We start from the raw sequence: 27,577 nt of genomic DNA on the forward strand, positions 1-27,577 counted from the left end.
GCTCAGAGAGTTGTGATCAGTGGCACAGAGTCTAGTTGGAGGCCTGTAGCTAGCGGTGTCCCGCAGGGGTCAGTACTGGGTCCAGTCTTGTTCAACTTCTTCATCAACGACCTGGATGAAGGGACAGAGTGCACCCTCAGCAAGTTTGCTGACGATACAAAACTGGGAGGAGTGGCTGATACGCCAGAGGGCTGTGCTGCCATTCAGAGAGACCTGGACAGGCTGGAGAGGTGGGCAGAGAGGAACCTCATGAAGTTCAACAAAGGCAAGTGCAGGGTCCTGCACCTGGGGAGGAATAACCCCATGCACCAGTACAGGTTGGGGGTTGACCTGCTGGAAAGCGGCTCTGCAGAGAAGGACCTGGGAGTGCTGGTGGACACCAAGTTAAGCATGAGGCAGCAATGTGCCCTTGTGGCCAAGAAGGCCAATGGTATCCTGGGCTGCATCAGGAAGAGTGTTGCCAGCAGGTCGAGGGAGGTGATTCTCCCCTGGTGAGGTGACTCAGCCCTGGTGAGGCCACATCTGGAGTAGTGTGTCCAGTTCTGGGCTCCCCAGTACAAGAGGGATGTGGCACTACTGGAGCAAGTCCAGCGAAGGGCTACAAAGATGGTTAGGGGACTGGAGCATCTCTCTTATGAGGAAAGACTGAGAGAGCTGGGCCTGTTTAGCCTAGAGAAGAGAAGGCTGAGAGGAGATCTTATCAACGTGTACAAGTATCTGAAGGGAGGGTGTCGAGAGGATGGGACCAGACTCTTTTCAGTGGTGCCCAGCGACAGGACGCGAGGCAATGGGCACAAACTGAAACACAGACAGTTCCATGTGAACATGAGGAAAAACTTTTTCACTGTGAGGGTGACAGAGCACTGGAACAGGTTGCCCCGAGAGGTTGTGGAGTCTCCTTGTCTGGAGATATTCAAAACGCGCCTGGATGCAATCCTGTGCAATGTGCTCTAGGTGACCCTGCTTGAGCAGGGGGGTTGGACTAGATGATCTCCAGAGGTCCCTTCCAACCTCAGCGATTCTGTGATTCTGTGATTCTGTGATTTGCCAATGACTCTCCCGGCTTTGCTGATAGCAGAAGAGTGGTAGAAATCAGAGTTCATGGATTCCATTCCAACTTCTGGAAGGAAATGTTGCTATAGTGAACATATCTCTCAGTCCTATTTCACAGTGTCTAAAATACTCTAGCCTGTCCCATCTAGTCTTTTCTCTCACTTCTAGTACTTGTCTTCCCAGTACTTCACCTCTGCTTTCTCAGCCATTCACTATTTCCCACAAGCCCCATTTCCAATCTCTTTACCAGCCCTAATACTCTATATGCATCCTAACTACTTAACAGATCTCTCTCCATTTTTTTAACTCCCTCCTTGCCCTGTTCGTTTATACGAAAGTAGACTCAGACCCCTCTAAATTTGGACCAGATAGTTTAATGTTCTTTTCTTTTCTTTTCTTTTCTTTTCTTTTCTTTTCTTTTCTTTTCTTTTCTTTTCTTTTCTCAGATTATGAGACTAGTCCTAATCTTCTTGGCCTCTGGACCACTTAGTCCTAGAGTCATCCTTATATTTGTTCTTAATCCTAGTGTTTTTCCTTCAATCAAGTGTCTCTATTGCCACCACAGTCCTTTGCAATTCTTTGCCTCATTTTGTTCCTCCTACACAAAGACTGGTTCTTGCATCCTTTGTATTCAAACCGGGCAGCTTCCTCCTCCAGGCTACTGGACAGGTCACTGAAAGGCATGTGATCGGGCCCGCGTCAGTTTTTTGTTCTGGTTGTGTCATAAAACTGACCTGATGCATACTAAAGGTGCAAAGCCCAGGTTTATTCAGCAATCCCTAGCAGGAGGATGTGCAGTTTAGATGGAATCATTAAGAGGTTTTGGTAACTGCACTCTAGTGAATTTTTACCATGCATGTGTAAATGGGTGTTTTATTCGAAGATTCACTTGCTCAACTCCAAAAGGGTTTGAACAGAACAGTCTAAAGCAAAGGTCATAAGAATGTTTTAACATGGGCAATGTAACATTTTTTCCCTGCCTTCATTCTTGAAAACAGCTAAACCATTTTGACTGAATTGTTTCAGTCAATTTAGAAATTGACTGAATTTCTAAATTCAGTCAATTTCTAAATTGACTGAAATTTAATCTGCAGCTGATATCAGAAATAACAAATCTAAAATCTTGTTTGCAGAATAGCATGTATGCTACTCTGTGAATTAAAATAATATAAAATTTGTGTTTTTTTATTTTTCTAAGTAAATAATTTACTAAAACCTTTTTTTTCTATGTTATTCTTTGCAATAATCTGTTCCAAAATGGATTTCTGTCTGTGCTGGTCAATATTTTTCTAATTAATCAGAGTACTTGCAAAGATGCTACTGTGTCAATTAGATACACCAACAGAGCAAGATGAGGAAAGAGAAAATTTTACCTGCGGCTCATGGTCTGGACAGATTAGGTGAGGACTGTTTCCTGGCAATACTTATGCAGCCTGATTGCTAGAAAAAACGGTCACAAAAGTATCCTAGTAGTGTTATCAGAGGCTCAATAGCATGTACATCTTATGACTGGATGTGCTTCTAAAATCACATTAAATTTATTTCATTATATTAGAAGATTGATGTCTACTACTCTCATTTCATTCTTACTAGATACCTGGTAAGCAGGTTGAATACATTTTAGGGGAACAAGTAGCCCTCATCATATATGTTACCTATAGAAGTGTTGGCTAACACACTGTGCAGCAGTGTCAGAAAGGGATGTGGCTCTTTAATCCTAATTCCTTTTTAAATTGTGTCAGTTTTGCATTGGTTAACTCATTTTACTGTATTGTATTCACTCCTGACATGCACAGAGGTAATTAAGTAAAACCAGGAGCCCTGAATCTATTTATTTCTATGGAATATTTATATGCCTACCTAACAGTCTGAAATAATTTTTATAACTAAACAGATTTTAGTTATAGTAAATTTCTGCAGATAGCATGCACTAAGTTTATGATCAAGGTGGAATGTAAAGCTCATGTTAACAGGAAATAATAAATATTAAATGTTGCATGAGTGGTAGAAAAAGAGAAGTATATAAATGCAGTCACTATTTATTTTATACTGCTGGACAGTTCTATTGATCTTCAGAAATCTAGATCCCAGGTAGAGTTGAATGTGGGTGTAGATAAATATAGGCATGTTTTTTTAACCTTTATAACTACAAAGATTTCTAGCCCCCCCCCAAAAAGTGTTCTGGAAGCACAAATTTGAAAGTTCCAGATTAGACATTACATGTTTGGCTAATTGATCAACTATAGAATTAAATAACAGTTTACGCTCAAGATGCATTGATGTTTCTATACCATATGGCTTTTCAAATACTGCATTCTTATGAACAAGCAGGGGTCTTGTAGAGAGCTACTATGGTAGCAGAATGTCTCCAGCTAAAGTTGACACTTATCAATAAATTTCCACATTGATGGTATAAATGCATCACGTGCCAAATGACATCAAATGATATTATCGTAAATGGGAAAGTGCCTGTCTCATCCACAACAACATATTTCTCCCATCTTTTTTATTACCGTCAAGTGGTTCTAATAGAAGTATTTCTTGAGATCTTTGCAGGGGAAAAGGGTTTGCTCAGTGACAGCAGTTTTCATACTGGATGACTTAGTATTTCCTGCTGACAGCTGTCCAGTGTTGACCACTGTAAGAGCAGAGTATTTTAAGAACCTTTTCTCTTGACTTGCATACAAAAGGCTTTTTCAAGGCTGTGCATTGGCCTGCCAAACCTGGACAGATTCACACAGCTAAAAAGTTTGGGCAATATTTTTTTAAACATTGCAGAAAACATGAAGTAATTTCCAAGGGGAAGAACAAGATGTTCTGCAGGTATGCCCAGGGGTATTCTCTCATGGGAAGATACTGTGGGAAAATTTATCATTTGGTGCAGTCTACCATTTTCCAGAGGCAGAAAATATCAGTCTTTGTAAGCAAGGAATAAAAGTTATTCCTGGCAGGAAGAGGTTGGTAGCATGAAAGGATGGGGAAAAGAACCTTCACAGGAACAGAAATCCTCCTCCTTCATTTCTGCTTCAGTTCAGATGTGGGTGAACTGGTATTTGTCCTTGCCTGTGCCTTTGTCTTGTAATCTGCTCTGAAGAGGATGTTATTATTTGTTCTTTTTCTGGCACTGTTTGCAGCACCAGATACCTTCAGAATAGCATACCCTTACATTCACACAGTAGTTCTATTCTATTCTATTCTATTCACACAGCTTTCTATTAAATGATTCACTAGAACTGCAGGAGAAGGTGAAGGTTTTCTCCTGCTTTTCTTTTGCCTTCTCCTCTTAACCCCACTCTATTTTCTCTTGCACATTTTTGGTCTTTGAATTTTATTTTCAGGGTTTGTTGGTCCATCTTTACCTCTCCCTTTTTTCCCCATTCCATACTTTATAGTTATTATATCTGCCCATTTTTTCAGCAGGTTTCCAATATTTTCCCCCATTCAAGAGAGCTTTAACTTGTTTCTTTTACTACTCTCTCTCTATCTCTTTTTTTTTTTAAAGTTATACCCTCAAATCTTCTTCCTTTCCATCCTTCAAAACCATCAAATTCATCTCCTTCCAGCACATTCTGGAACCTACTTCGAGTCTTTACTACTGAGAAGAAGTGCTCTGTATCCTGAAGGTAGCAAGGAGGACCCAGAGATGTCAGGTTGATTTGGCACAGCAGTACCTCAAAGCAGGTGAAGCTATTCAGAGGTGATGAGCTGGAAGGAGGAGATGCTGAACCAACTGGTAGTGCAGGAAATCAATTTATCTGAATTTCACATGTTAAAATCCCATTTATTTCCACTGATCATTAAAAAATAAAATGAAAAGGAAAAAAGGAGAGAAAAAGAACGCTGAACACCAAGGCGTTGTCTGTAAAAACAACCCACTTATATTGCATAAATTTTGACTTTGATTTAAAAGAAAATTTTTCTGATTTAAGAAAGGTTTGTTCATTGGGATTTAATTCCTGTTATGCTGTATGCATTTCAGGCTGTAATAGTAGTGAATGTGTAATTTCACACTTGAAATGGATATTGTGTTTCTAATTCTAAAATCTACACTCTAATACTATATCTTAATTCATAACTTAATGGCAGACATTTGTGGAACAGTTTTATTCTGTTAAGTCAAATTTTAGTGCATATTTCTAGTACATGTTTCTTCTCTTTTATGAGGAGAAAAAATACCTGCAAAACTCTCATGAAAGAACCCTAAAAAGTAAACAAGACTACTACCCAGTTAATCACATTTTCTCCTTATTTTCTGACTATTGCAATACAGCATTTGTTTTAGGACCAGAATTTACAAATGCATCTAGATCATACTTAACAAAGTAATACTGTATCTTAGTTCAAGGTGCTAGAGATTGACAGTCTGTTTGCCCCATCTCCATGGCTGCATAGAACTTCCCTGATAGCTGGAAAGAGGATCCTTGGCTACTATATTACGTGAAATTTAATCTTCCCTCTTTTTTAATAATAGTTTCTAAATGTTTGTAAATAAAATCTTTTAAATGTGAACTGAAATATTGTGCTTTTCCTGAATCTGTAGGCAGTTAATTTTCATGCCTCTGCACTTGCTCTTAGATGTTTCTGGTAGCTGTATAATGAAAGGTGCAGGATTGTTCATTGTGCTCTTCTTCAAGGGTGGCCTTTAAAAGGACATTGCTCATACTCTAAAACTGATGCCAAGGCAGGTACTGGACCTACCTTCCAGAAAGGCTAAACCAAATAAACATATGTGTGCTAGATGAGGTGTGTAAATTTGTTATTCTCTTTTCTTCCGATCAGTTGGACAGGACTGAGTAGAGTACATGTCTGGATGGACAGAGAGACAAACAGGAACCAGTCTTGTGAAATCATATGGAAATACAGGGTCAGCAATGAGATTAAGGAGACTTATCTTCTCATCTGGAGTTAGTAGAAAAGATGGATGCAAAATAGCAGCTTCATAGAACTTCCACCACCTCTTCTCCTCAGTAGGATAAATACAGGAGCATCCACTGCTCCCACTTCCAGTCTGCTTTCGACTGGTGCTAGCTTGCATATACCTATCAATGGTGACTTTTTTATATAGATGTGTGCGTGTGTGTTTGTATGTATTTAACGTGCATCAGGTAAGAGATAGCCAATTGGCTAATAATGAAAAAGCAAGTGGTTTTATCCTTTGGGCCTTGTAAATGTGTGTCGCAGGAGGTGATTGTTTCTCTGTTTTGTTTTTTTTTAAGACAAAAAATAAACGGGGATTTTCACACTAAATGTGAACAGATACTGCTTTTCTAATCTTCAAGTTATTCTCTTCGATATGATCCATGCAGCATCAGTTTTAAATCTTCTGTTAACATTAATGGAAATTGTTTGTGCCTCAGTCTAAAAAAATTACTTCCTGTCTTTTTTTGTCTCTCAGTGGTGTAAAAAATGCCTCAAATCCCTACTTTGTATATTCGGTTATAACAGTATTCCATGCTTGCACATTCTCTAAAATACAGTGATCTCAAGATAATTTAGAAGGATTGGTGTTGTCTGTTCCCATGTTGTAGATGAGGAAAACTAAGGTGCTGTAAGATTTGAAGAGCGGTTCACACAATGACTGAACTGTTGAATGAGGAACCAGGAATCTGTATCCTCTTTGCTAGTCCCTTGACATTAGACTTTGAGCCTTCCAGAAGATTACAGTAACGAGTGCCCCCTAAAATTTTTTTGAGGGAAAAATTGTTAAAACTTCTGAAAATTAATTTGTGTAAAATAGAAGGTTTTAAAAGAACATAAGCAGTTCAAAATAGTAAAGCCAATCTGTTATATTTGTTCTCCCCAGCCCTGCAGTTCAGACAAAGTCAAAGATTAAATATCGGTCTTAGTGGTAAGATTTAAACCATTTTAAAAGCAATACTTCTCTACTGAAACTTTTAAGGGTGCGTTGGGGTGAGACATGCCTAAATTCTATGATAAATTAAGCTCACACCTTTTATGTTCCCTGTGGAGCTCAGAATAGGTGCTGGATTGGCAACCTGGGAACGTTGGTCCACTACTAGAACCTATGAAAGAGAAGTCTTGGTGACGTGTCCCAATCTTGACCTGAAGAAGACATCTCTAAAATGAGGAAGGAGTTTGTTTCATATAAATTATCCCCTAGTGTTTTAATGGAGATTACCAGAAAGATTGCAGTTGTATTTGAGATAACTGTCTACTGGCATCACGTTGTCAAGGCCAAAGCAGCAGCTACAGACAGGCTGCAAACCTTCAGCCTTCTGGAGATGAGAAATGAATGCCTGTATGTAATTGATGAAGACTTTTAAAAGGGCATGCTGGTTTTAGGAGGAAAGCAACTGCAGTGGGACCAGTTGTCAAAATAGATCTTACATTAGTGCCTTGAAAAGACAGGCCCTGAAAAGTAGTGCTTTAGTTAAATAGGATAGCTGGACATACATGACAAGTCATAATGAGGAAGCTTAGAGAAATTGTTTTCTTTAAGATTTTTCTTCAAATTCAAAGCATTCTGTATTTTTCAGAAACTGTATTTCTCTTTAAACTCAAATATGCTTGCTTACTTGCGCGCTCTCTCTCTCTCTCTCTCTCACACACACACACACACACACACACACACTTCATATTTTTACACAGGATGCTGTGTGAACCATTCATTATTGACTTATTTTTTCTCTTTGAAAGAATATCTACCTACACAGTTAAAAAACAATTCTCTGTAGGCTTCATCCTCCTCATGCAAAAGTGTATGGGTTAGGAGTTAACCCAGTTGTAGTTTAAGGAAATAGCTATTCAATTGCTTTAGTGCTGGGGACGGATTGAGGAGAAGTACAAAAACAGAAGGCAAAATGAGAGTTGCCAGCTTGAGAGGGACAATGGAATGCGGTGAATTCCCAAGAGTATCAGCATGCTTGCGCTGCTTCTACCCTCTTCCGTCGTAAGCCTGATTTGTGTCCATTTGGCACAGACTTTGACTGTTCACCCTCCTCCCACACTGGCAACAACTGCTGGGCTCCAAGCTGGTGTTAATTTTGGAAGACTAAGTACTGTTACTGGAAGTGGGCGCATAGCTTTCAGAGCTCCTTTGCACACATCAAACTCCCTAAGGAGAGCCCACGTATTCCTTTCGAACCTCGTGTTGCAAATAATGCAAAGCAACTTGTACCATCTTTGTGGTAAGGGAGAATGCTTCTACATGAGCATCTTTCCCCTCTGCTTCACGTTCCTCCTTCTCGCAAGCCTTTTTCTTTGCTTATGAGGATAGCAGAGCATAGGCTTACAGACAATTGAGCTTGCTGTTTGTTTCTTCTAGAGCTCCCACAAACATGTTTCTAAATCCTTGAATTTTGATAGTTGGCCACAAAGTTGTATGTATTTGTCTAATATATGCTACTTCTTTCCATTTACACTTACCACTTTTTTCTCCAGAATGAAATTCATCCAGTGTTTTGTGTTTGCTATAAATACACAGCTCAGCTGTATTTCTATCCTTTGTGTCAACATTAAAATTCCCTTGTTCTATGTTTAGCTTGAATAATTACCAAACCATTTGCAATTAGAACTCTAGGATATGACCTCACACCAATTTATTCCTTTGCCTCTTTTTGTATTTAATACATTTCAGATACTGAAAATACCAAATCTTTGTCCTTTTATTTTGATGTTTATCAGTAATGGAAACATTCCAAAACAATCAGCCAAATACCTATGCTTTGTTCATTTATTGCCTTCTCTGAAGATAAATTGACTGTACTCAACTCTCCAGCATTTTTCTTCACCTAGATATTATTGCCTTGTGCAGCCACCCCAAGGTGACTGTTATCACTTAATTAAATCCTTGCACGCTGGGAAGAAAAAACAACATTGTTCGTTCATAACCCCAAGGAGTTTTTTTTTCTTTAAGCCACTAAGCCTTTTCCCTGTTTTATTAACTTATTCCTGGCTACAACAAGACATACTTTGTTGATGAGCAAAAGGTTGTATTAGTTTTTTATTTTCTGGGTAAACTTATCTTTTCTCTGGGAAAAAAAATGTGGGCATTACAACAAAGGAAAAAAATGGGATCTCTCCAAACCCTGCAATTCTAGTAAAGGTCTGTGTAAACATCAAACTAGTAAAGAGAAACAGGGGAGTAGCAGGAAGAAAATGAGAAAATAAAATGCAAACATAAAATTGGAACAAGACAAAAAAAGTAAGATGACGTGTATACACACAGAGAAACTACTGCAATGGTAAGGGGAAATTGGCATAAAGAATAGCATTTTTGAAGAGGAAGATATATCAGGGCTCTTTATGTTACTGTCTAGGGCAGCATCTTTTTATTAGCCTCCTGGTTAATGTCCTCTCTCTGTCCATTGATTTTAGACTACATAACACTGTGCTCTTGCTTTTACCTTTGTGTATTTTTTTTCCACAGTGCACAATCCTAGGTTGCTACATAACTTGAAAACTGTAAGAGGAAATATTGCAGATGAGCCATTCATGGAATATGTGAGACCTGTAATCTGCTTTTATGTTGTTTTAAGCACAGTACTTGATATGAGAAAGTTCACTTGAAGCAGCGAGTTGCTAGAATAGGTGCAATGATTTAGCTGCCTTTTAGCTTATTTCTAGTCCATTAAACGAAGGGCCAGAAAATAGGTTTATCTGTTCTAAAATTTGGGCTCAAGCAACCATACGTATTTGTTCATGATGCTAAATCATTTTGCCACCTGCTGTGTTCAACAAGCATTTACAAATAGTAAATGCTATTTAAAGCTGTAATATTTGCAAGAGCAGTTTATGCTGTGATATTATTCGTATGAAAAGCATAACATTTTAGTGTGTAATAGGAAAGAGTTTTTAAGTAGTTGGATAACTGTGATTTTTGAAATATTGCTGCTTGTAACAGAGACTATAATCATTGTTGGTCAATGGTAGTGGTGGTTGTCTCTGGAAATCCCCTGTTTTGATAAAGTTTCAGTCTAAGTTCTGGGATTTCATGTTTGTATGCATTTAAATTCTTGTCTGTAGCTTTCTGAATCAAATTGTTAATTTTACAACATTTTTACAGCTTGAATTTCTTTTTTAGCAATAGCAATCTGTCATTGGACCTTCACAGACTCTAGGAATGCTTTACAGTCTGTGTGCAATGGATCTGCCGTCCACAGGGATTTTCACCCATACTCTTTGTTTTTATCTAATCTATTTTACCTTTGATGCCTGTAGTCTATCTACCGATCTGTCTGCACATTTTAATGAACATATCACTAAGGTACTTAAAGTCCCTTTTGTTTGGAATAAAGTCAAAAGCAAATCTATCAGATATTAGGATTTTAGATTTGGGTTGGTTTCAGATTATTATTAAAGAGCAGTTTAGGAAAAAAAATCTGCACTAAAGTGTAGAATTTGGTGTAAAAAAGGTGAGATTCTTTAGAAGGAGCTAGTTTTGGCATCAGTAAGAGCTGTAGGAGTATAGCTGTGGGCAGAATTTGATATTCAGATCTGGGACTCTTGGTACACTAGTTTCAAATAGCTGCAGCATATACATATTTTCTATTTGCTTTCCAAAACCATTTTCTTTTTCTTGTGGGTTCCTAATTGGAAATTCTAGTTCTACATTTGTAATATTAAATGAGTTTTCATAAATAATTCTAATAATAGATTGTGATAACATTGGGTAGGATAGTGACTTCATTGCAGGATTGGGCAAAGGCACAGGTAGCTTGTGAGGGAGAATTTTGTTCCAACAAAGTATAGCCGGAGATATATGTCAAGTTACAATGCAATGTGAAACAAGGATGCTTTAAAATTTCATGCAACGTGAACATCCATCTTTTAGGATCAAAAAGCATTTTGAATATCTAAGCAGTCTGGAATGTTTATTCTATCTTTTGTTAAAAAAATAATTTAGAAATAAAAATAATTAGCCTTAAGTACCATAGGAAGTCACCTCTAGCAAGCTGAATCATAATCCTGCTAGAGATAATACTAGGCTGAAAAATTTGTGTAGTTTCAAACCCTAACTCAGAACTCAAACAATCTTCTCAGATGTGGAAAACATTTGGTTATATTTCTGTTGCAGTTATTTTTTGTGTGTGCTTCTGAACTTTCCCATCTGGTTTCAAACCAGAATCAGGGAAGGACTGATAAAACACCATTTCCTTTTCACTATAGTGACTGAAAACAGATTGAAGAAATTCAGATAAATGTTGGAACTCATTAAAGCATGGCCACTTAAATTTATTTATTTTAAGTAGAAAGGGTTGCTGCCAATTAAAATGGCAAATTCATGGGCAGAAACCTCTGTGTTGCTTGGTCTGTTGTGTGTGAGGCAGCGTGCTCATTTGGGCAAGGTAATGGAACAGAGGCTGTACTGGAAAGGTGCTCACACGGCAGTGTAAAAAGCATAGACAGCACCTAGTTGCCTGTTTGATTCTGGCTAAAGGCAAATTTCCAGAGATTTAAAGAAAGGGAAGAAGATAGAGGAAAAAAAGAAGCTACTGAAACAGAAAAAGGGATGTTTGAGGAAATTTTGTTTTGTATTTTATTTTTTACAAGAAGATTGAACTTAAACTTGCTCTAGAAGTTCTTACATTGATGCACCACAAATAGGACTTGAAAATAAGCGGCACCTGGGAGAAAAGTTGTTGAAATGCAACATTGCAGGACCTGCTGGAATCGGGGAAAGTTGAGTCACTTGTTAGTCCCAGCACTGAGAGAAGCAAGAGTTTAGAACTGCACGGTAAAGATGCCCAGACACCTGGAAGCAACTGTCTGAGATTTAGAGAACCAAACAAACATGTAAGGTATCGCTTAGGGTCTAGAAGAAGATATTGCCTGAGGCAGGAGACAATTCCAAAGATATGTGACTTTTTAGTGGCTCAGAAAGAATTAAAATATCATAATGGAAGCAGGGAAAGCTAGGATGGTACACTTATGCTTTGTGTTTAAAGCATCATATTTAGAAGAAATTATACTTAAAACTTTTCCTCAGTTTTTTCTGGGTGGTTCTGAATCAATGGGAAAATGGTGCTAACATTTGGCAAGAGGAGGAGTTTTCATGCATCAGTTCCAGAGATGAAGGCAATTCTATCACAATCTTTTTAGGGAGAGACTTTAATCTCCAGGTCTGTTTCAAATTGTACTGAAACAGATACTAACAGTTTGGAGCAGTGGTGTCAGTTCCTACTTGGGACAAGGGATACAGCACACAGATTGTTGACATGTGCAATAAATAGCATTAGGGTTGGTGGTGTCAAGACTTATTTGGGGCTCTTTAGTTAATGTGGTGTGTGGATTATTGGCACAACAGACAGCTACTGTACTCTGCAGTGTCAAGGAAATCTTGAGTACCCTTTCCTGAGCAGGTTATTGATACTTTATGCTGCAGCTGCTCCAGGGGAGCCCTTAAGGGCATAGCATAATAGGCTGCACACTAAAGCCCTCTGGTAAAAAGACAGGGGAACGTTTTTGCGTAGGTAACTGTGAAACTGCATTTCTAACGGAAAAAATGTTCTTGGTTGAAACCTTGTATTTCTGGCTTCTGTTGGTGGTATATGGACAAATCATAACCCATTTGCCCCTCCCTACCCTAGAAAATAGGATTTTATTATGGAAATACAAATAGGCCCTTAATTATCGCAGCAGTCACAGGTGCCACTATAATATATTAACTTGTTTTTTTTTTAAAAAAAGAATATAAACCTTCACTGAAAGATTTCCTCTGTGCTGTTGATATGCTTGAATTTATGCAATGAGCTGGTAAACAGCAAAATCCGTACTTATCTTTACCTACACAGGCATTAGAGGTGAGCTCAGGAAAAAAAAAAAGAGGGAGGGAGGGAGGGAGAAAAGCAGCATTTCCTCACAGCCTAGAGTGGGATTAGAGTCCTGTTGATGGCAGAGCTACATGCTGCCTTCTCACCCAGACTCACATTCCAGCTGTGAAACAGAAGTGGAAGGTCAGTGTAGCAATGGTGATTTGTGGTGCCAAACTGAGTTGAGTTCCTGAAATCATTCAGGACCAGACCTCGGATTCTGTTAGAATAATTGATTTTCACATAAATGTGCATTCCCACCTGTCTGTGAAATATGTTTTTGGAGTGAAGCATTCTAGCCTCAAAACACTTAAAGGAAGCACTGCAAGACAGTGTAGCGATATCAACTTTACTGTACAGAATGCAGAAATATTGAGTAATTACTTCAGGGGAGTTTTGAAATACTTCTACTATTAATGGAGTTCTCTAACTCATTTCAGGAAATAAACTGTTTGGTGTTTTTTTTTTCCTGTTAGTCCCACGTATTCACAGTACTCCTGTGTTCCCTGTTGTTAACTGCACGGAATGGACACAAATGAGTACCAGAAGAGCACAGCATAGTTTTCTGTAGACTTTCATCTTGTCTTTTATTGACTTTTGTGTCTAAGACAGTGCAAGCTGGCTGAGGCTTTTCCTGTGCTTAGGGCATGTGTAAGGTCTCTTTGCTATGTAAATTATGTGGTGTCTAATACTGTAGGAACTCTTACTGCGGCTTTTACTGATGCCGAGGCTCTCAGAGGGTCTCCTCTCCATTATCAGTCTGTTTTCACCAAACCTGTAGGAATTTCTCTGGGACCTCTGACCCCTGCCAAATTTACCAAAACTACTCGTGGGCTAGAAGGCTATTAGTAGGAGGACAGACAGACAAAGACATACAAAGCATAGGAAACCAAGTTCAAGGTTGGAAGGATGACTTCACAGTCTAGTCCTCAAAGGGACGTAAGTGTGTTTGTTCCCGCCTATAAAAACCTAAATTTTTGGAACTAGAAGGTTCTGGTTCACGGCAGTCCGGATTCTTGTTGTTTTGAGGGTCACAGGACTAAGGCATCAAATGACACTAACAGTTCTGGAGGCTTTTATGTGCTGGTCTTACTGGAGAAGCAAATGACTGCTCTAATTTAGTCTAGCTGTATATGGATCCTAGAAATCTTCAGAGTGGATCTTCAGATCGTCAAAGCTGTAGAACTGCTCCACACTCCCCTAAATGGAGGAAGAATTGGTATAGAAAGTGGATCTCCCACATTAATACAAGGACTAATGACAGCTTAAAGAATTCTCAGCTGCTTAGAACTAGGCTCTGTCTCCTTTGGGTTACAACATGGGGTAAGAGGATGAAGATAAAAACACAGGCTTTTGTTCTTTTCCACCTACCTGCTAAGGGTTACAGTTGGAAATGTGGCTGGGCTGAATGGACTTTGGATTCATTTTTAGTATTCTGTGTTCTTGTTATTTCTATATTCCCTCATTTGTAAGGTATTCTCGACATGTTCCTCTTTCAAGAAGGGTATAAATCAGTATGATATGCCAGGCAAAGAACTCAACTCAATTTCCCATTCAGATCCATTTTGGTTATCTGTATTGCCATCTAATAGATTAAATATGCTAAACTAAGTCTGTCATCCTGTTCGTCCCTGAGCACAGCCTCTCTGTTTCGTATGTATAAAATCCTGTGATGCAAGTGGGAACACATGTAGTCAGTTCTGGGCTAGAGGTCTAATTCCAGCAAGCCACTTGTCAGGATCAATCACTGCAGCATCTGAGCACCCATTGAGTGCAGATGTTATTTTAACTGCAATTAACTCTGTATCACAAATTCTTCCCTAAAATTTTTAACCTAGTTTTTTTGGCCAGCAAAAATTTATACAGTTTTATCCATTTACTTTGACATAGCATCAGATTGTATAGACTAAAAAAAAAAACCTAACCAAATACACAGATATATATGTACAATGAGTATTTAATTTGAGTGGAGCTTACATACATCCACAAAAATACTTATGGCTCCCACAATCAATTTTGCTCATATAGGTGCTTCCATCTGCAGAGCATTCCAGTCAGGTCAGAGTCCCGGAAACTCTTGCTGCATGGTCTGAGGTGCAGGTCTGGAGAGTGAGCCCTCACACTGCCAAAAGTCACTATTTATCATTGCTCCTATTACTGGGTCAGCACTCATGGTAATAAATACTATACAGGTCTCACAGTGTCAAGTCCTTTATTTGGGGCAGCACCTCCCTGTGCACAAATGTATATACAGTTGGAATGTTTATAGCAGATGAAGGGCAGAAACCACTGGACAGTTGAATCCCGTAGGTCTAAAGCAAAGCCAGTCCAAAGCCAGGTATATGCTCAACCCTGACCTGAAGGGGCCCCATTCTCAGGGCAAGAGATATGTAATGTAATCTCTGTATGATAACTCTCATCCTAAATAGATATAGTTGATTGTATTAGATGGCAGGCAGTTACTGGCATTACAGTCTGCTGGCCAAACAGTCTGGCGCCAAAACTAGGAATCCTATATAATTCTGGGCTAGGAGCTTATCATGAATTGGCATATTAAGGATGAAAGGTCAGTGCTTTAATACACAACTCCCACAAAATTGAATTTTAATTAAGTGAGACAGATCTGAATCCCTCCCTCAGGAGCCCTTTTTTCTCCTTCTTCCTTTACGCTGGTGTATTATCTTGCTCCTCTCGGACAAGAGAGTATCAAAGACAGAGGGTAAATATTTTGCCCAGTACATTTTTAACTTGCTTTTCAACAGTGGTTATTATAGCACATACTAATGTAGATCAGTTTTCATTTTAGTAATAAGTTGTTTATGCAGAAGAATGGACAATGAAGAATTATGTTAGTCAATAAGAAACATGTTTTTTAACCTTTTTTTTTTATATTAGTGGACCCCCAAAATTGTCTACTGTGGTGTAAATGCTGTGTGGAAAATCTAAGTTTATTGACAGTAAGCTTACTTTTCTCAGTTACCTTTCACAGACCCTTTCAGAAGAGGTAGTACAAGGAACCACTGAAGTTCAAAGACCTCAATCAGTCTGCAGACCACAGACTGGAAAACACTGATACACACAGAGGGAATGTACAGTTTACTGAATGTCTTCTTGTTTTAAAACTGCTATAAAATTATCTGCATGCCATGTAAAAGATTACTATATCAGTTACCATCTTCCAGTTGTTGCAAAGGAAGCAAAGGAGGTAAACTCACTCTTCTCTCATTACTGGGTACTACTCACCTTTGAAAATGTTTTACTCAGAGGAGTTTGCCTCCTCACTGTCATTGATGTAAAACCATTCAAAAGCTTCAAGTTGTAGCAGGTCATCAGACTGTTAAAATCTTAATACAATGGAAGCCTCACATAATTAACCTGCCCAGCCGGCTGACTTCAGCTGTGCTAGCATTGTACTGGATGAAGCACGAGACTGCTTCTAACAAATAGTTTAATTCCCCGGCTGCACATAGGTGTGTCTTCCAGTTATCTTCCACATAAAGGCCTGCATGAAAAATTTTAGCAATTCAGCCCAGCAATTTAGATCAGTTAATCACAAATAAGCATAATAATGAGCAGAGATACGTAGGATATAGCAAAATAGTATAAGTACTTGGCCGAAAGATTTCACAGAAATACTTAGAAATCACCGGGGCTCTATCGTTTAACTCAGTTTTGTTGTTGTTTCCTCTATTTTTGCTGTGATAAAGTTGTCTGCATGTTATATGAAAGGTTTGGCCAAAATAATTTATCTTCTGATAAACTGGGTACAAAATACGTGCAAGCTCCCTGTCCTGGAATTTCTTTTCACATTAGTCGGTCTCTTGCTATTTTTCTGTCTTCTAACAGCATTACAATATAATCTAAGGATATTCCTTTTCTTTTTCCCCACTGTGATGCCAAATTTTCAGCAGGTCTTGATAGTTTTCATTGTGCTATTTCTGATATGCAGTCAGGATAATTTTGGATTCGGCAATATAGAGTGGCCTTCTAGAAAAAATCAAATTTAAATTACTATCTACAAGCTGGAGATCCCTAAAAATCTTTTCTTGCTTTTGCATACAAAAAAATGTCAAATTCTTAATCTCTGATTTTTTTCTTGAACTCCCACAGCTCAGAGATTTGTACTCTTTCAGTGATTTTTCAGGCTCATCTCTGATATTTGCCAATCTATTATCAGTGAATAAACCTGGGAGTACACCTTAAGAACCCAATTGCCAGCTTTCAGATGTTATTCTCACCTCTAAACTTTTCTCCTCTATACTCTTTACTTGCAATGGGTCCTGATCTGGAACAAAATCCCTTTTTTCAATCAAGTGGTAAAGCTGCCCCTACAAGCTTTTCCTGTTTTCGTTACATAAACACCCTTAATTCTGTAAGTCTGGAGAAAGATGCATCAGGGGAATCAGTAAAGTTTATTCTTCATTCCTTGCTTCTTGGCTTCAAGCTATAAAAAAGCTCTCCTTATTATTGACACATTTATTTTTTTGGCACTTCCTTGTTGTCATAAATTGCATCCTGACCACACGAGCAAAGAGCACGAACACGACAAATTAGGAAGCTGGCATCAAAGTCCATTCTAACCACCTCCTTTGAGCTTCTCCTCTTACCTCATCTTTTTACTGTAGTTGGTTTTTTGCCAACTATATGTCATTAACTCACAAGAAGTCTATAGTCAATAGCCATGTAACCATTATGGTGGATTGCGATAAAAAATGACAGTGGTATGAGAGTTGAAAACAGAGTTTTCTGTGTGTTTGATGATGGGATTTTTAATCTATTGTGGAAGGCTTGTAGCCCAAGGAACACTGCAGCAAGACCCATGGTTTTTTTTGTTTTATTTGGGAAATTTTGTTCTCTGCAAGAGATTAAAAAATCTGGAAGAGAGGGAATAAAGCTTTTAGAGATATCTGTGAGTGAGTGAATAATCAAACTTTAATTATTAGTTTTTATTCATGTGTATCAAATGCATCACACACAAGGTCATGTTTCCAGGAATAACATTCCAGTCGTCTCACAGTACTTAGTTGCGAAAGCCCAGGGTCAGATTTTCCACCTAAGTAGTTATGCTTTTGTATGTTTGTTGGTGTTGCTGCAGGATGTTACCCTGATATCTTAATAGTGAAAGCACAGTAGGTGGGCACTGAAGCTTTGAATCCGATTTCTGTTAGCCTGCTCTCTATGCTGTTGCTGTGTATTCCTTTCGTTTTAAACCCTCCTCCAAGAATGGTTACCACGCTGAATTGAAATTCACTTTTTTTGGTATCCTTAGTAACTTACATTTTTTAAAGCCATACTATAACAAATAAAGTATGCAATGATATTTTTATTACAAGAGAGGGACTATTTGCTTAGGTAACTGTCAATTCTGTCCCATACTGTATCTCTTTTAATCAGACTAAAATATTTTTGCTGTTATTGGATGTTATATGTCTAATTGGTGGCAGGCTTTGTCCTCAAGTTAATGTTCAGCTCCAGTTATAATATCATTATGTCATAACAGTAAAAAATTCTAATTAAGATGATCTGTTTGCCAGGAAAAAGTTTAGTATATCAATTAATCTATTTTATCAGGGGGAGCATTCCCATCCCCAGCCCCTATCTCCTGATCAGAGCCTGAATTAGGAGCAAAACATCACAGATGCATGCTGCATTGGACAAAGAACACATGCATACATTTAAATCATGTATATCTTACTTTTTACTGATGTAATTGTGAAATATGTTCTTTTTGCATTCATAATTAGGGGGTGGAACAGATGGTGAAGGCTTAGTTTAAAATAATCTGTCATTAAAATAACCTAGCCTACTGGTAATTCTTCACTCTAACTGGAGTTTAGGTCAGGGTAACAGGGGGGTTTTGCAGCATCGGAATACACTGGAAGGAATTAGGGACTTCATGGATAGTATGAAATATGAGGGTGTTCTCCAGAAGGACACTGTAGTAAGACCACAGTGAATTAAATTTGTCTGTGGTGGGAATATGCAAAAATAGCTGGGACAAAATTCCTCTGACAAATATAAATCCATTTAGTACAATGCATTATACATTAGTGCATATTCAGTCAATGTGGTACAGTTAGTTTCATATCCTGAAAGGAAATAACCTTAATAGTCTACAAATACTGTAAGAAGCACTTAGTATTTTTGGTTAAAACCCTGTACCTTACATTTTCATATTATTCTGATGTCAGAGGATATAAATTATAATTATTGGCATTATTATTCAGAGGTGCTGTAGCAAGTGACTTTTACATCTGAGTCTGTCTTCCGTCATGTCTCCCACATTGACTTTCTGGTATGTGACAAAGGAAATCTTGTATCACTCCTGTCTGGCTAGCTTAGAACAGTGTTCAGGAATAAGAAAACTGGCTCAATAATGCAGATACTTGCATGTCTTTAAAACGTTTATTTTAGTGTTTCCTCTTAGATTCTGTTCTCTAACTGCTTTGAAGAAAGCATATAGATTTCAGCATGGTATTAGGATAAATCTTCTTGAGGAGGGGCAAGCATTAACATTTCTGTCGGTTCTTTTTCATCTTAATCCAACCTTGGTTAATAATCAGAAAATTCTACATAGTGGGTAAGAAGATGTAATTAACGCTTTGACCCCAGAATCTTAATTGGCGCCTGTTGAAAACAGTGGGGCAGTTTGAAAAAAAAATAAAATAAAAAGTAGCCTGTGGTGATTGAAATAGCATAATACATAATGGCTTTCTGAAATCAAAAGTACTAGGAAACTTCAGGTTTAATCACATTTTGCACATAACCAGTAAGTGTAGGCTTAAATGGGAAGTTGCCAGTCTTCCTTAAATGGAAGTGTGCCCAGAACTGGCAGGTGGGGGTCACGCTGACCATTTTTAAGATGGGATAGGACAGGGTTTCTGACAGTCAACTTCACTTATAAAAATAAAAAAGAAATGAACTCAAGATCCTTTGCTAACAGAAGATGCTCTACCTTGATCTTCATGGCCTCTCCTTCAATGAAAGTAGGACATTTTATGAAATTGCATGAAATATCAGTGACCTTTGCAAGCCCTATTTCTATATTATAGTTGATGATGACTGTGGAAAATCTGAAACACAAATCCTATTTGCCTTTGAACTATAGTGAAACTGTTTAAAAATCCTGTCTGGAAATAACACTATGGCACTCATTTTAAAAGAGAGATTTGAAAGCTGACTAAATCCAGTACTTTTCTTGCATTTGTTGTGTCATTAGTTATACATCTGCAATGCAAATAATAGTTCCAAAGATTTCTCCTTGTTAATACAAAATTGATTGTAAATAGGTAGTATACAATGGTATCCTGTACTGCTCTGCAGGATACCTTTGTTACATTTCCTGCCACCTTTGTCTGAAGTCTGTTGCTCTCTTGACATGCACAAAGGACAGACGCTTTATGAAAAATTGAAAAATTTCAACACGCATTACTTAAATAATAAATATTCATAAATAATACCTATGAATAACGAATGAGGCAGTCCTTCAGAACTACTGTTTGACCTGTATAAGGAACAACAACATTGGCACAAAAGTGTTTGGTCCAGCTCAGCTCTTTCACATTGGTGGTGCAACGGCCTTGCATTGAAAGCGGGCTATTTCTTATCAGATTTTTATTGTCATTTTTCTTTAATATTAGAGCCTGAGCTTACTTCTCTGGGATTTTGTTCTAATGGCTTTGCATTTTGGGTGAGGAAGTAGTTAGCTGTTCCATAAGCTAATAATCAGGCTTTTTCAAAGTATGATTAAATCACCTTTCTGATTTTGCCCTATTGAGCAAAATGCTGAATTCTGTCAGTTTGTACACTCAAGCATAACTACAAGAAGGAAGGAAAGGAGTGAAAAGAGTGAAAAGAAATTGAGAAAAGAGGCATGACCACCACTTAGTAGCTTCAGTTGGCATAATGAAGTAATTTTATGGCATGAGAAGTGACCAGTCATACAAGAAGTCAAAGAAGTTGTGAGTATCCTGCACTGGCCCTGTCAGTCCATCAGTGATACCTCCTAAGATGCCACTTGCAAAACTAGCAGACAAAAGTAAGACATAGCTTCCTGGAAAGAAATTAAAGAACAGGATAAAGGTTTAAAACTGATTCAGTTAGAGGAGTGATTCAGAGTAGGTTGTGGCATGGACAAGTCACAAGTGAAGAAGGGAGTGATGCGAAAGATGTCTAACACCTCTCACTTTAAGACTCTTTCCCGTTGCTTGTGACTTCTCCAAATTTTATTCATGAAGGTTGAAATGTCTTTTTGCTCTTGTGCCTACCTGAGACTTTTACTTATTTATATTTTTCCAGCAAAACTGGTTTCAGCCAATTCCAAGAACAACACTGAGGAAAATATTTCTGCCTAAGCAATGTTAAAATTTTTTTACCAACTCTTGTTTTATTAAGAAGTCTGAGTTCCTGAATAAGATGGTGTTTACTTAGAAAATAAGCAGGAAAGCCATCAGTGACTCAGAATTATTTTTTGCTGTTGTCACAACACCCTATCCAGAAATGCCAGATAATTACGCAGTAATACAGTGTACAAAACAGAACAAATCATACATGTGTTCCTACTGTATGGACCCTTTCTCCAGTAAAAGAGCAAGAAGACCACACAGACTGAAAGGCTGGATACCTAAAAACTGAGAAGAGCTGTTTTATATGATAACTATTTTTTATGACATAAAAATAATCTGTGAAACTTCTTGCATCCAGATACTATTGAGCCAATAACATAACAGGATTCCAAAAAAGGAAGAACGAAATGACTTCAGCAGACTAGTTATAAAAATAATTATAAAGAATATCAGCTGTCATGGTCAGGCCGACTAGTAACAACCTGAGATTAGAAAGACAGTTCTAGCAGGCTTGTCATTACCTACATAGCCATTATTGATATTTCAAACAGTATTCTGAGGCATCCAGGTCCACACTGTCAGATCCAGGAAACCCAACCACTGCAGGCAGCCCATTAGTCTGACTCAGGGTGGCAAATTATTGCTGCCTGTGAAGAATGGCGTTCTAGCAAGCTCATCTAGGTGGCCAGGGAATCAGGGTGACGGTTCTCAGTGTCATTTCTAACAGAGGATTAAACCAGTTTCCTCAAAGGAACATGGAATAGAGCATCAGGGAGACTTAAACCAAGACCTTTAAAGATTTACTCCTCTGATCTTTCTGTGACAGGGAAAGTGGATAGTAGCAGAAGAAATGATACGTAGTGGGGGAGACCAAATGTGTAAAGGTTTTGATTGTCCTTGTATGGTTCCAAGTTTGATCTTCACTGTTCCAAATTTTCCACCTGTTATTGATGTTAAAATTCAAGGAACTGATGTTAATCGTTTGAAAAGAAATGATTATGATTTATAAGAGGCTATAAATGGCTTGCATAATATAAATGTTTTTATATGAAGGAAATCTATGTAGATTTACATTTTTATTAATTCATAAATATAAATTAGAGAGTCTTTCTTTAATGCAGTATCTTTAGTGAAGGTTTGTTTTCCAATGTGTGGTTTATTCTTTTGAGAAAACACAGATTTTTGAACTAATTCCACCACCTACTACATCAGAGAGGGGTGAACACTTGCCAAAGTCAGCTTCTGACCAGCAGTGTGTTAGAAATTAATCAAGAAGCAAAGGAATCAAAAAATTAAAAAGCCTCAAAAATGCTTGCTCTGTATTTGAAAAGGAGTGAAATGATCACAGTGACTTTGGCATCATTTCCTCCAAATTTGTGTGCATCTCTCTTATCTTGTTCTTCCAAAACCACGTTGATCTCTCAAATAGTACATTTTTATTTTACACATACCTCTATCCCAAGGCTTGAATTAGAGATGTTTCTTGTTTTTCCCGAGTTGTATTAGTGTTACTAATCCCTATCATTTTGTGTTTTTACTTTTTGCAATAGTAAATGCTTGTTTGCCTATAATCAACCTCATAAAAGGCATAAAAGTAAAGGCATATATAGTGTATGAAAAGCAGTTTAGTCCTAGTGAAGATTTGCTCTTGCTCCTAGAGGTATATTTTCATCCTGATGTGCAGTGATTTACTCCATGTATCAGTTTAGAATATAGTCCTTTGTTTATTGACTGAAGTCGTGTTTCAAAAAGTATGCATTAATCTGTGTAGTTGTATTTTGATTTTTGCAGTTGCAACGGAAACCACATCCAAAGTCTTGAACCTGTCAGAATAAAATCTCATCAAAAGTTTTACACAGAAGGGATGAAATTAATAACATTTCTGTAGACCTAAGCTGTAAACATATTTGACAGTAATCTGCTGATTGGCTTTGTTTATTTTCTCACAAAAGGAAAATGTGTGTGTGTGTGTCCCCGCGCGCATGCGAACTCCTCAATTAATTAACAAATTATTAAGGTCCATAGTGGTCCAAGTGATGATAGAATTTTATTTTCTCTTTTTGAGTTTTTGGAAGGGCAAATTCTCTCCTTAGATTCTGTATTTTTCTTTTTTTGTTTTCTTACATACCATTAGTTCAGAAAGTGGCTTGTTTTCATTATTTATTTGTGCCTGTAAAAATTTGAAGAATATTTTATTTTTCTATATTTCTTCTGTTATGCAGATGAGATAAATTTTATATAGTATATGACAGATGTAAGCATGACAAAAAACCCTTAGAGTTTAGGAGTTACTTGAATCATGTTTGTTAATATGTAGATAGAACATAAAGGAATTGTCTTAAGGATTCAAATTAAAAACATTCCTACAGAATTCAGAACATTTTCCTCAATTTGCTGTGATGACTTTGAATCTATTTCTGTCTTCAGTTTAGTATTTTATATCAATCTGTTCCCTTTTTTTTTTCTTACTTTGCAGTCCCTGGATGGATTTGTATTTGCACTAAATCAAGAAGGAAAATTTTTGTACATTTCAGAAACTGTCTCCATCTATTTAGGCCTGTCCCAAGTAAGTAAATATTTTCAATTTTGGAACATAATTGTGTACGATGCACTCTTCTGCTTATCATGCTTAAGGAACTAATAATCTGTTTTCTGTATTTTGCATGGATTATTGAATTAGTTATTTAAAGCTGCATGTGGTTCATCCTCAGAAGTAATTGAAAAACGTATCTATCAGTGCTGAATGTTCAGATAAGATAAACTTGGGCCTGAAAACTTTTTGCCACGGAGGATCGTTATTAATTTATTGAGAACAAATGAAGTTTCTTTTCTCAGTTGTTTTGAACTTTAAACCTCTATACCTGGTAGGAAAGGGACACACTAATAGTACTTCCCTTGTGCCCTATTACTGGATGTTTATGGAGTACCCTGTATTATCCAGGGAGCTGACACGATGACAGGGAGTCATTTGGAGTCAAGAAACGCTGAAAGAGACCATTAAAATATCTTTCAGGGAGGGTTTCAACAAGGACATGTTTTGCTATTTTTGCAAATGTTCACTAATATGAAAAGACAAGTTCATTAAATATAGCAGTTTGATTTTTTAATTTAATTGCTGAAAACTGTTTTTCAGAGGTTAAAAGGCTGGAAAAAAGTGGGCGTAAAGTTGCTTGTTGCTGTTTATCCCTACTCCTGCTGCATTCAGAAATGTTTAGGTAAAAGGGGTTCATTCTGCTTGGACTTAGAAATGCAGCAGCGAGATTTTGCATGATGATTTTCAGAGCAGGATAATCTGCTTCCAGTGCAGTCACCCTGAGGAGAGAAAAGAAAAGCTGAGATAATATTTATTTCAGCTTCTTTAAATCGGGAACCATACTGCAACTATAAGTACTGGAAACTGTCAGTTTTGCTGTACCCCAACCAATAATGAAGTGGAAAATACTAACATTTGATGCAGAAAAGGACCAAATTTAAATATTATCTGGTGAGAATCAGAATAGGTGTTCACTAACTCCTCAAAGACCTTGCAAGCATTTGGCTGTAATATGTACAGTAATTATTTTGTGCCTCTGGAAACAGAGCTGTTTCTAACTCATATCAGTATTTTTGTCTCTCATTAAAGTCCCTAGTTTTGTAATAGGCTTTAATCCCTGCCTTAATCTGTTTGGGAGCTAGTATCAAGAATCTCAGATTTTGAAATTTGTGTGCCACTATGTTGCTAATACAATAAAGAATCAGAACTTTAATGTTTATTATTGTCTTATGCTCATATCAATTTTTTATGCACAGTATCCAACAAAGTTTAATAAGCCAGTAAAGAAGAAGGATGGATAATTAGCTTAAGCAGGTAAATGCTAATTAGGGAACTCCTGAAAGGCATCCATTATACACTAGCTTAAAACAAATTTTACAGCCCTGGTTAGTGGTGTAATCCAAATTCTGTCAAGGCAACTGCATTTTCTGTAATTGAGATGTGTATGTTTGCTTTGCATAACAGATGGCTCTGTATGCTTAGACTGATAGCTAGGAAAATAATAATTGCATTATTCTGGCCAAAAGAATATTAGCTCTTGGGTTTTGGCCATTTCAGTCAGTCCTCCTGCCAGCACAGCATATGCACATATATGGATTGGATTTTCAAGGAAATTGATGCATCTGGAATAGTGTGGCCATCTGAAATATCATCTGTTCAAGAAAAATTTGGCTTTAACCCTATGCTAGTCTCCTGTTAAAAGCATTTTCTTGCACTGTCTTTTTAGCTGTAGTAGTTGGTAAATCTTTCCTTACTCTAAACTTATATTGTGTTGTTGAGGCTTTACGCTTCATCTTTATCCCCATATACATTTCGAGCAAGGGTTCAGATAAACAAAACAATTATATGCATGTGTGTGCGTGTTACAGTATTTGATGTATCAGTACAAACATCTCTTTGCATTCACTGCAGAAGTGATTGATAACGAAAAATCAGGACCAGGACTATGTATTTTAATAGAGTTATAGGTGAAATCTGCTGAGATCCACTGAAACATCTCTGATTCTCACTGTTCTTCTGTCTTTATGGAGATATTTTGTATTTTTCAAGCCTACTGTATTTGTACTTGTTTATGTATTGTTCTGTTGGTATGCTGTTATATAGCTAGGTCTCTAGCAATGGCAAAAGGAATGCTGGAGCTCCTGACACTACATGACTATTCAAAGTGTTATTTGTTACAGGAAACATTAGCAAAAATATCCATAAAACCATTTCTCAGACTCTACATGGAAATGCTACTCTTCCCACTGTAACAATCTTAAAAAGCTTGTGAAATCTGAATTTCTGGAACACTGGTATGTGATACATGTGGTATTGTATTCCTTGCATTGTAGGCAATGCCTGCAGGTAAACACTGACAGGTTGCTATCCTGATACTCCCCAACTATATATTAATATAGAATGCAACTTATAGGTAGTTTTGCAAGTTCAGAAACTCGGGATGTACATTACAAGCATTTTTATTTGACTAATCTTCCAGTGCTGGCTTCAGGGTCTTACTCTGTAGTCAAAAGACTTCTCAGAGGCTTCATCCTCATTTGTTTTCTCCTTTTTAACTAGTATGCATGGAAATGATGTACAATATATTTTGTACTTACTAAAGAAAAAAATCTTATGTCTCTCAGCTAAGGGAAAATAGTCCTTGTACCTGAATGTAGCAGGTGAAAGCAGTTTTTCACTGGACCCAATTCTTCTCTTTTCTGAACTTTGAGAGCCAGTGGTACAAAACAAATGGATGCTGATTTTCTAAGATAGCTGCAAGGGTAATGGTAAAGAAATCTGATGAAACAAATGTCTCTGGAGGTAGTCTGGCAATGATGATAATAAAGTTACTTGTGGCAAAACTAGCAGTATTTGAACAGTAAATAAAAATTACAATAAATACTCTTTTGACAATACAATGAATGTACCTTGCATTTGGAGACACCCATAAATATATATGTTTTGAGCACTTTATCTTCTAGCTAATGCTAACCAAGAATTTTAAGTTAGTTTGGGAGACAGGGATGTTAGGATGCTCTTCCTGAGCAGTTCACTGTGGAATTGGAATTAGAGCAGTTTCAGAGAATACAAATACATGTTTAAAGTAGACAGGAAGATCCAGTGTTAGCTGAAAACAAGAAGTGAGAGAAGAAAGAGAATAAAGGACAAAGAAATGAGCCAAAATCTCCCAGTTATATCCTCAGTCTGTATAAATTGCCATAGCTGATAAGCTGGCTAGGACACTCGTTTTCAGGAAACATTCTTAATCATCTCTCGCTAAAAGTGGTGCTCATGCAGGATATTATACATTACTTTCCTCCTCTTTCTTTTCTGTGAAGTACACATCCTAGAGTAAGATATTTCGTACGGTGGCTTCTAGCTGTCCAGGGGACAGACCGGGTTTGCAAATTGGCCTGTTTAAAGAAAGCTCAGTAAAAGGGAGCAGTGCAGCTGCAGACATAATAAGAGGTAATACAGGTGAAGGAGGAAAAAAAGAACAAATTGTTGTTGAGATTTTGTCCTTTTTAAAAGGAAGCAGGTAAAAGCAAGAGGTATATTGCATGTGTACTGTGTTACTAATAGTATAACCTATCTTCATATTTTGGCTTTCTGTGCATTAGTTCTATGGAATGGCAAATAAAATTATAGCTACAGCACACAAGTACAAGGTCAAATAAATGACAGTACTCAGTCTATTTGTGAAGCTATTCTGAAAAGGAACCATGGTGCCAAATGTGGTTTATTTGAATAATAAAGAAGAATTAGATTCCCCTGATAACTTGGCTGAGGGCCAATAAATCACTGGAGGTTAAGGATGCTTTGTAACTGCTATGTATTTCTTTTGCTTTACGAAGCACAAACCTCAACTACCATGCTCTACCTGTTTTTCAATG

The 27,577-nt window shown here is 37.5% G+C and overlaps 1 protein-coding gene across 1 annotated transcript in view; it reads left to right on the top strand.

The window, feature by feature from the left end:
* The window catches only part of NPAS3 (neuronal PAS domain protein 3), a 644,696-nt gene that overhangs the window by 416,422 nt on the left and 200,697 nt on the right, over positions 1-27,577 (top strand). The window contains exon 5 of the mRNA XM_067295593.1: positions 23,646-23,735. Coding sequence (XP_067151694.1) covers positions 23,646-23,735 — 90 coding nt within the window. The remainder of the gene's footprint in view (positions 1-23,645; positions 23,736-27,577) is intronic.

The sequence above is a fragment of the Apteryx mantelli genome, chromosome 4 (genome assembly GCF_036417845.1).
Source record: "Apteryx mantelli isolate bAptMan1 chromosome 4, bAptMan1.hap1, whole genome shotgun sequence".
In the NCBI taxonomy this organism is placed as follows: Eukaryota; Metazoa; Chordata; class Aves; order Apterygiformes; family Apterygidae; genus Apteryx; species Apteryx mantelli.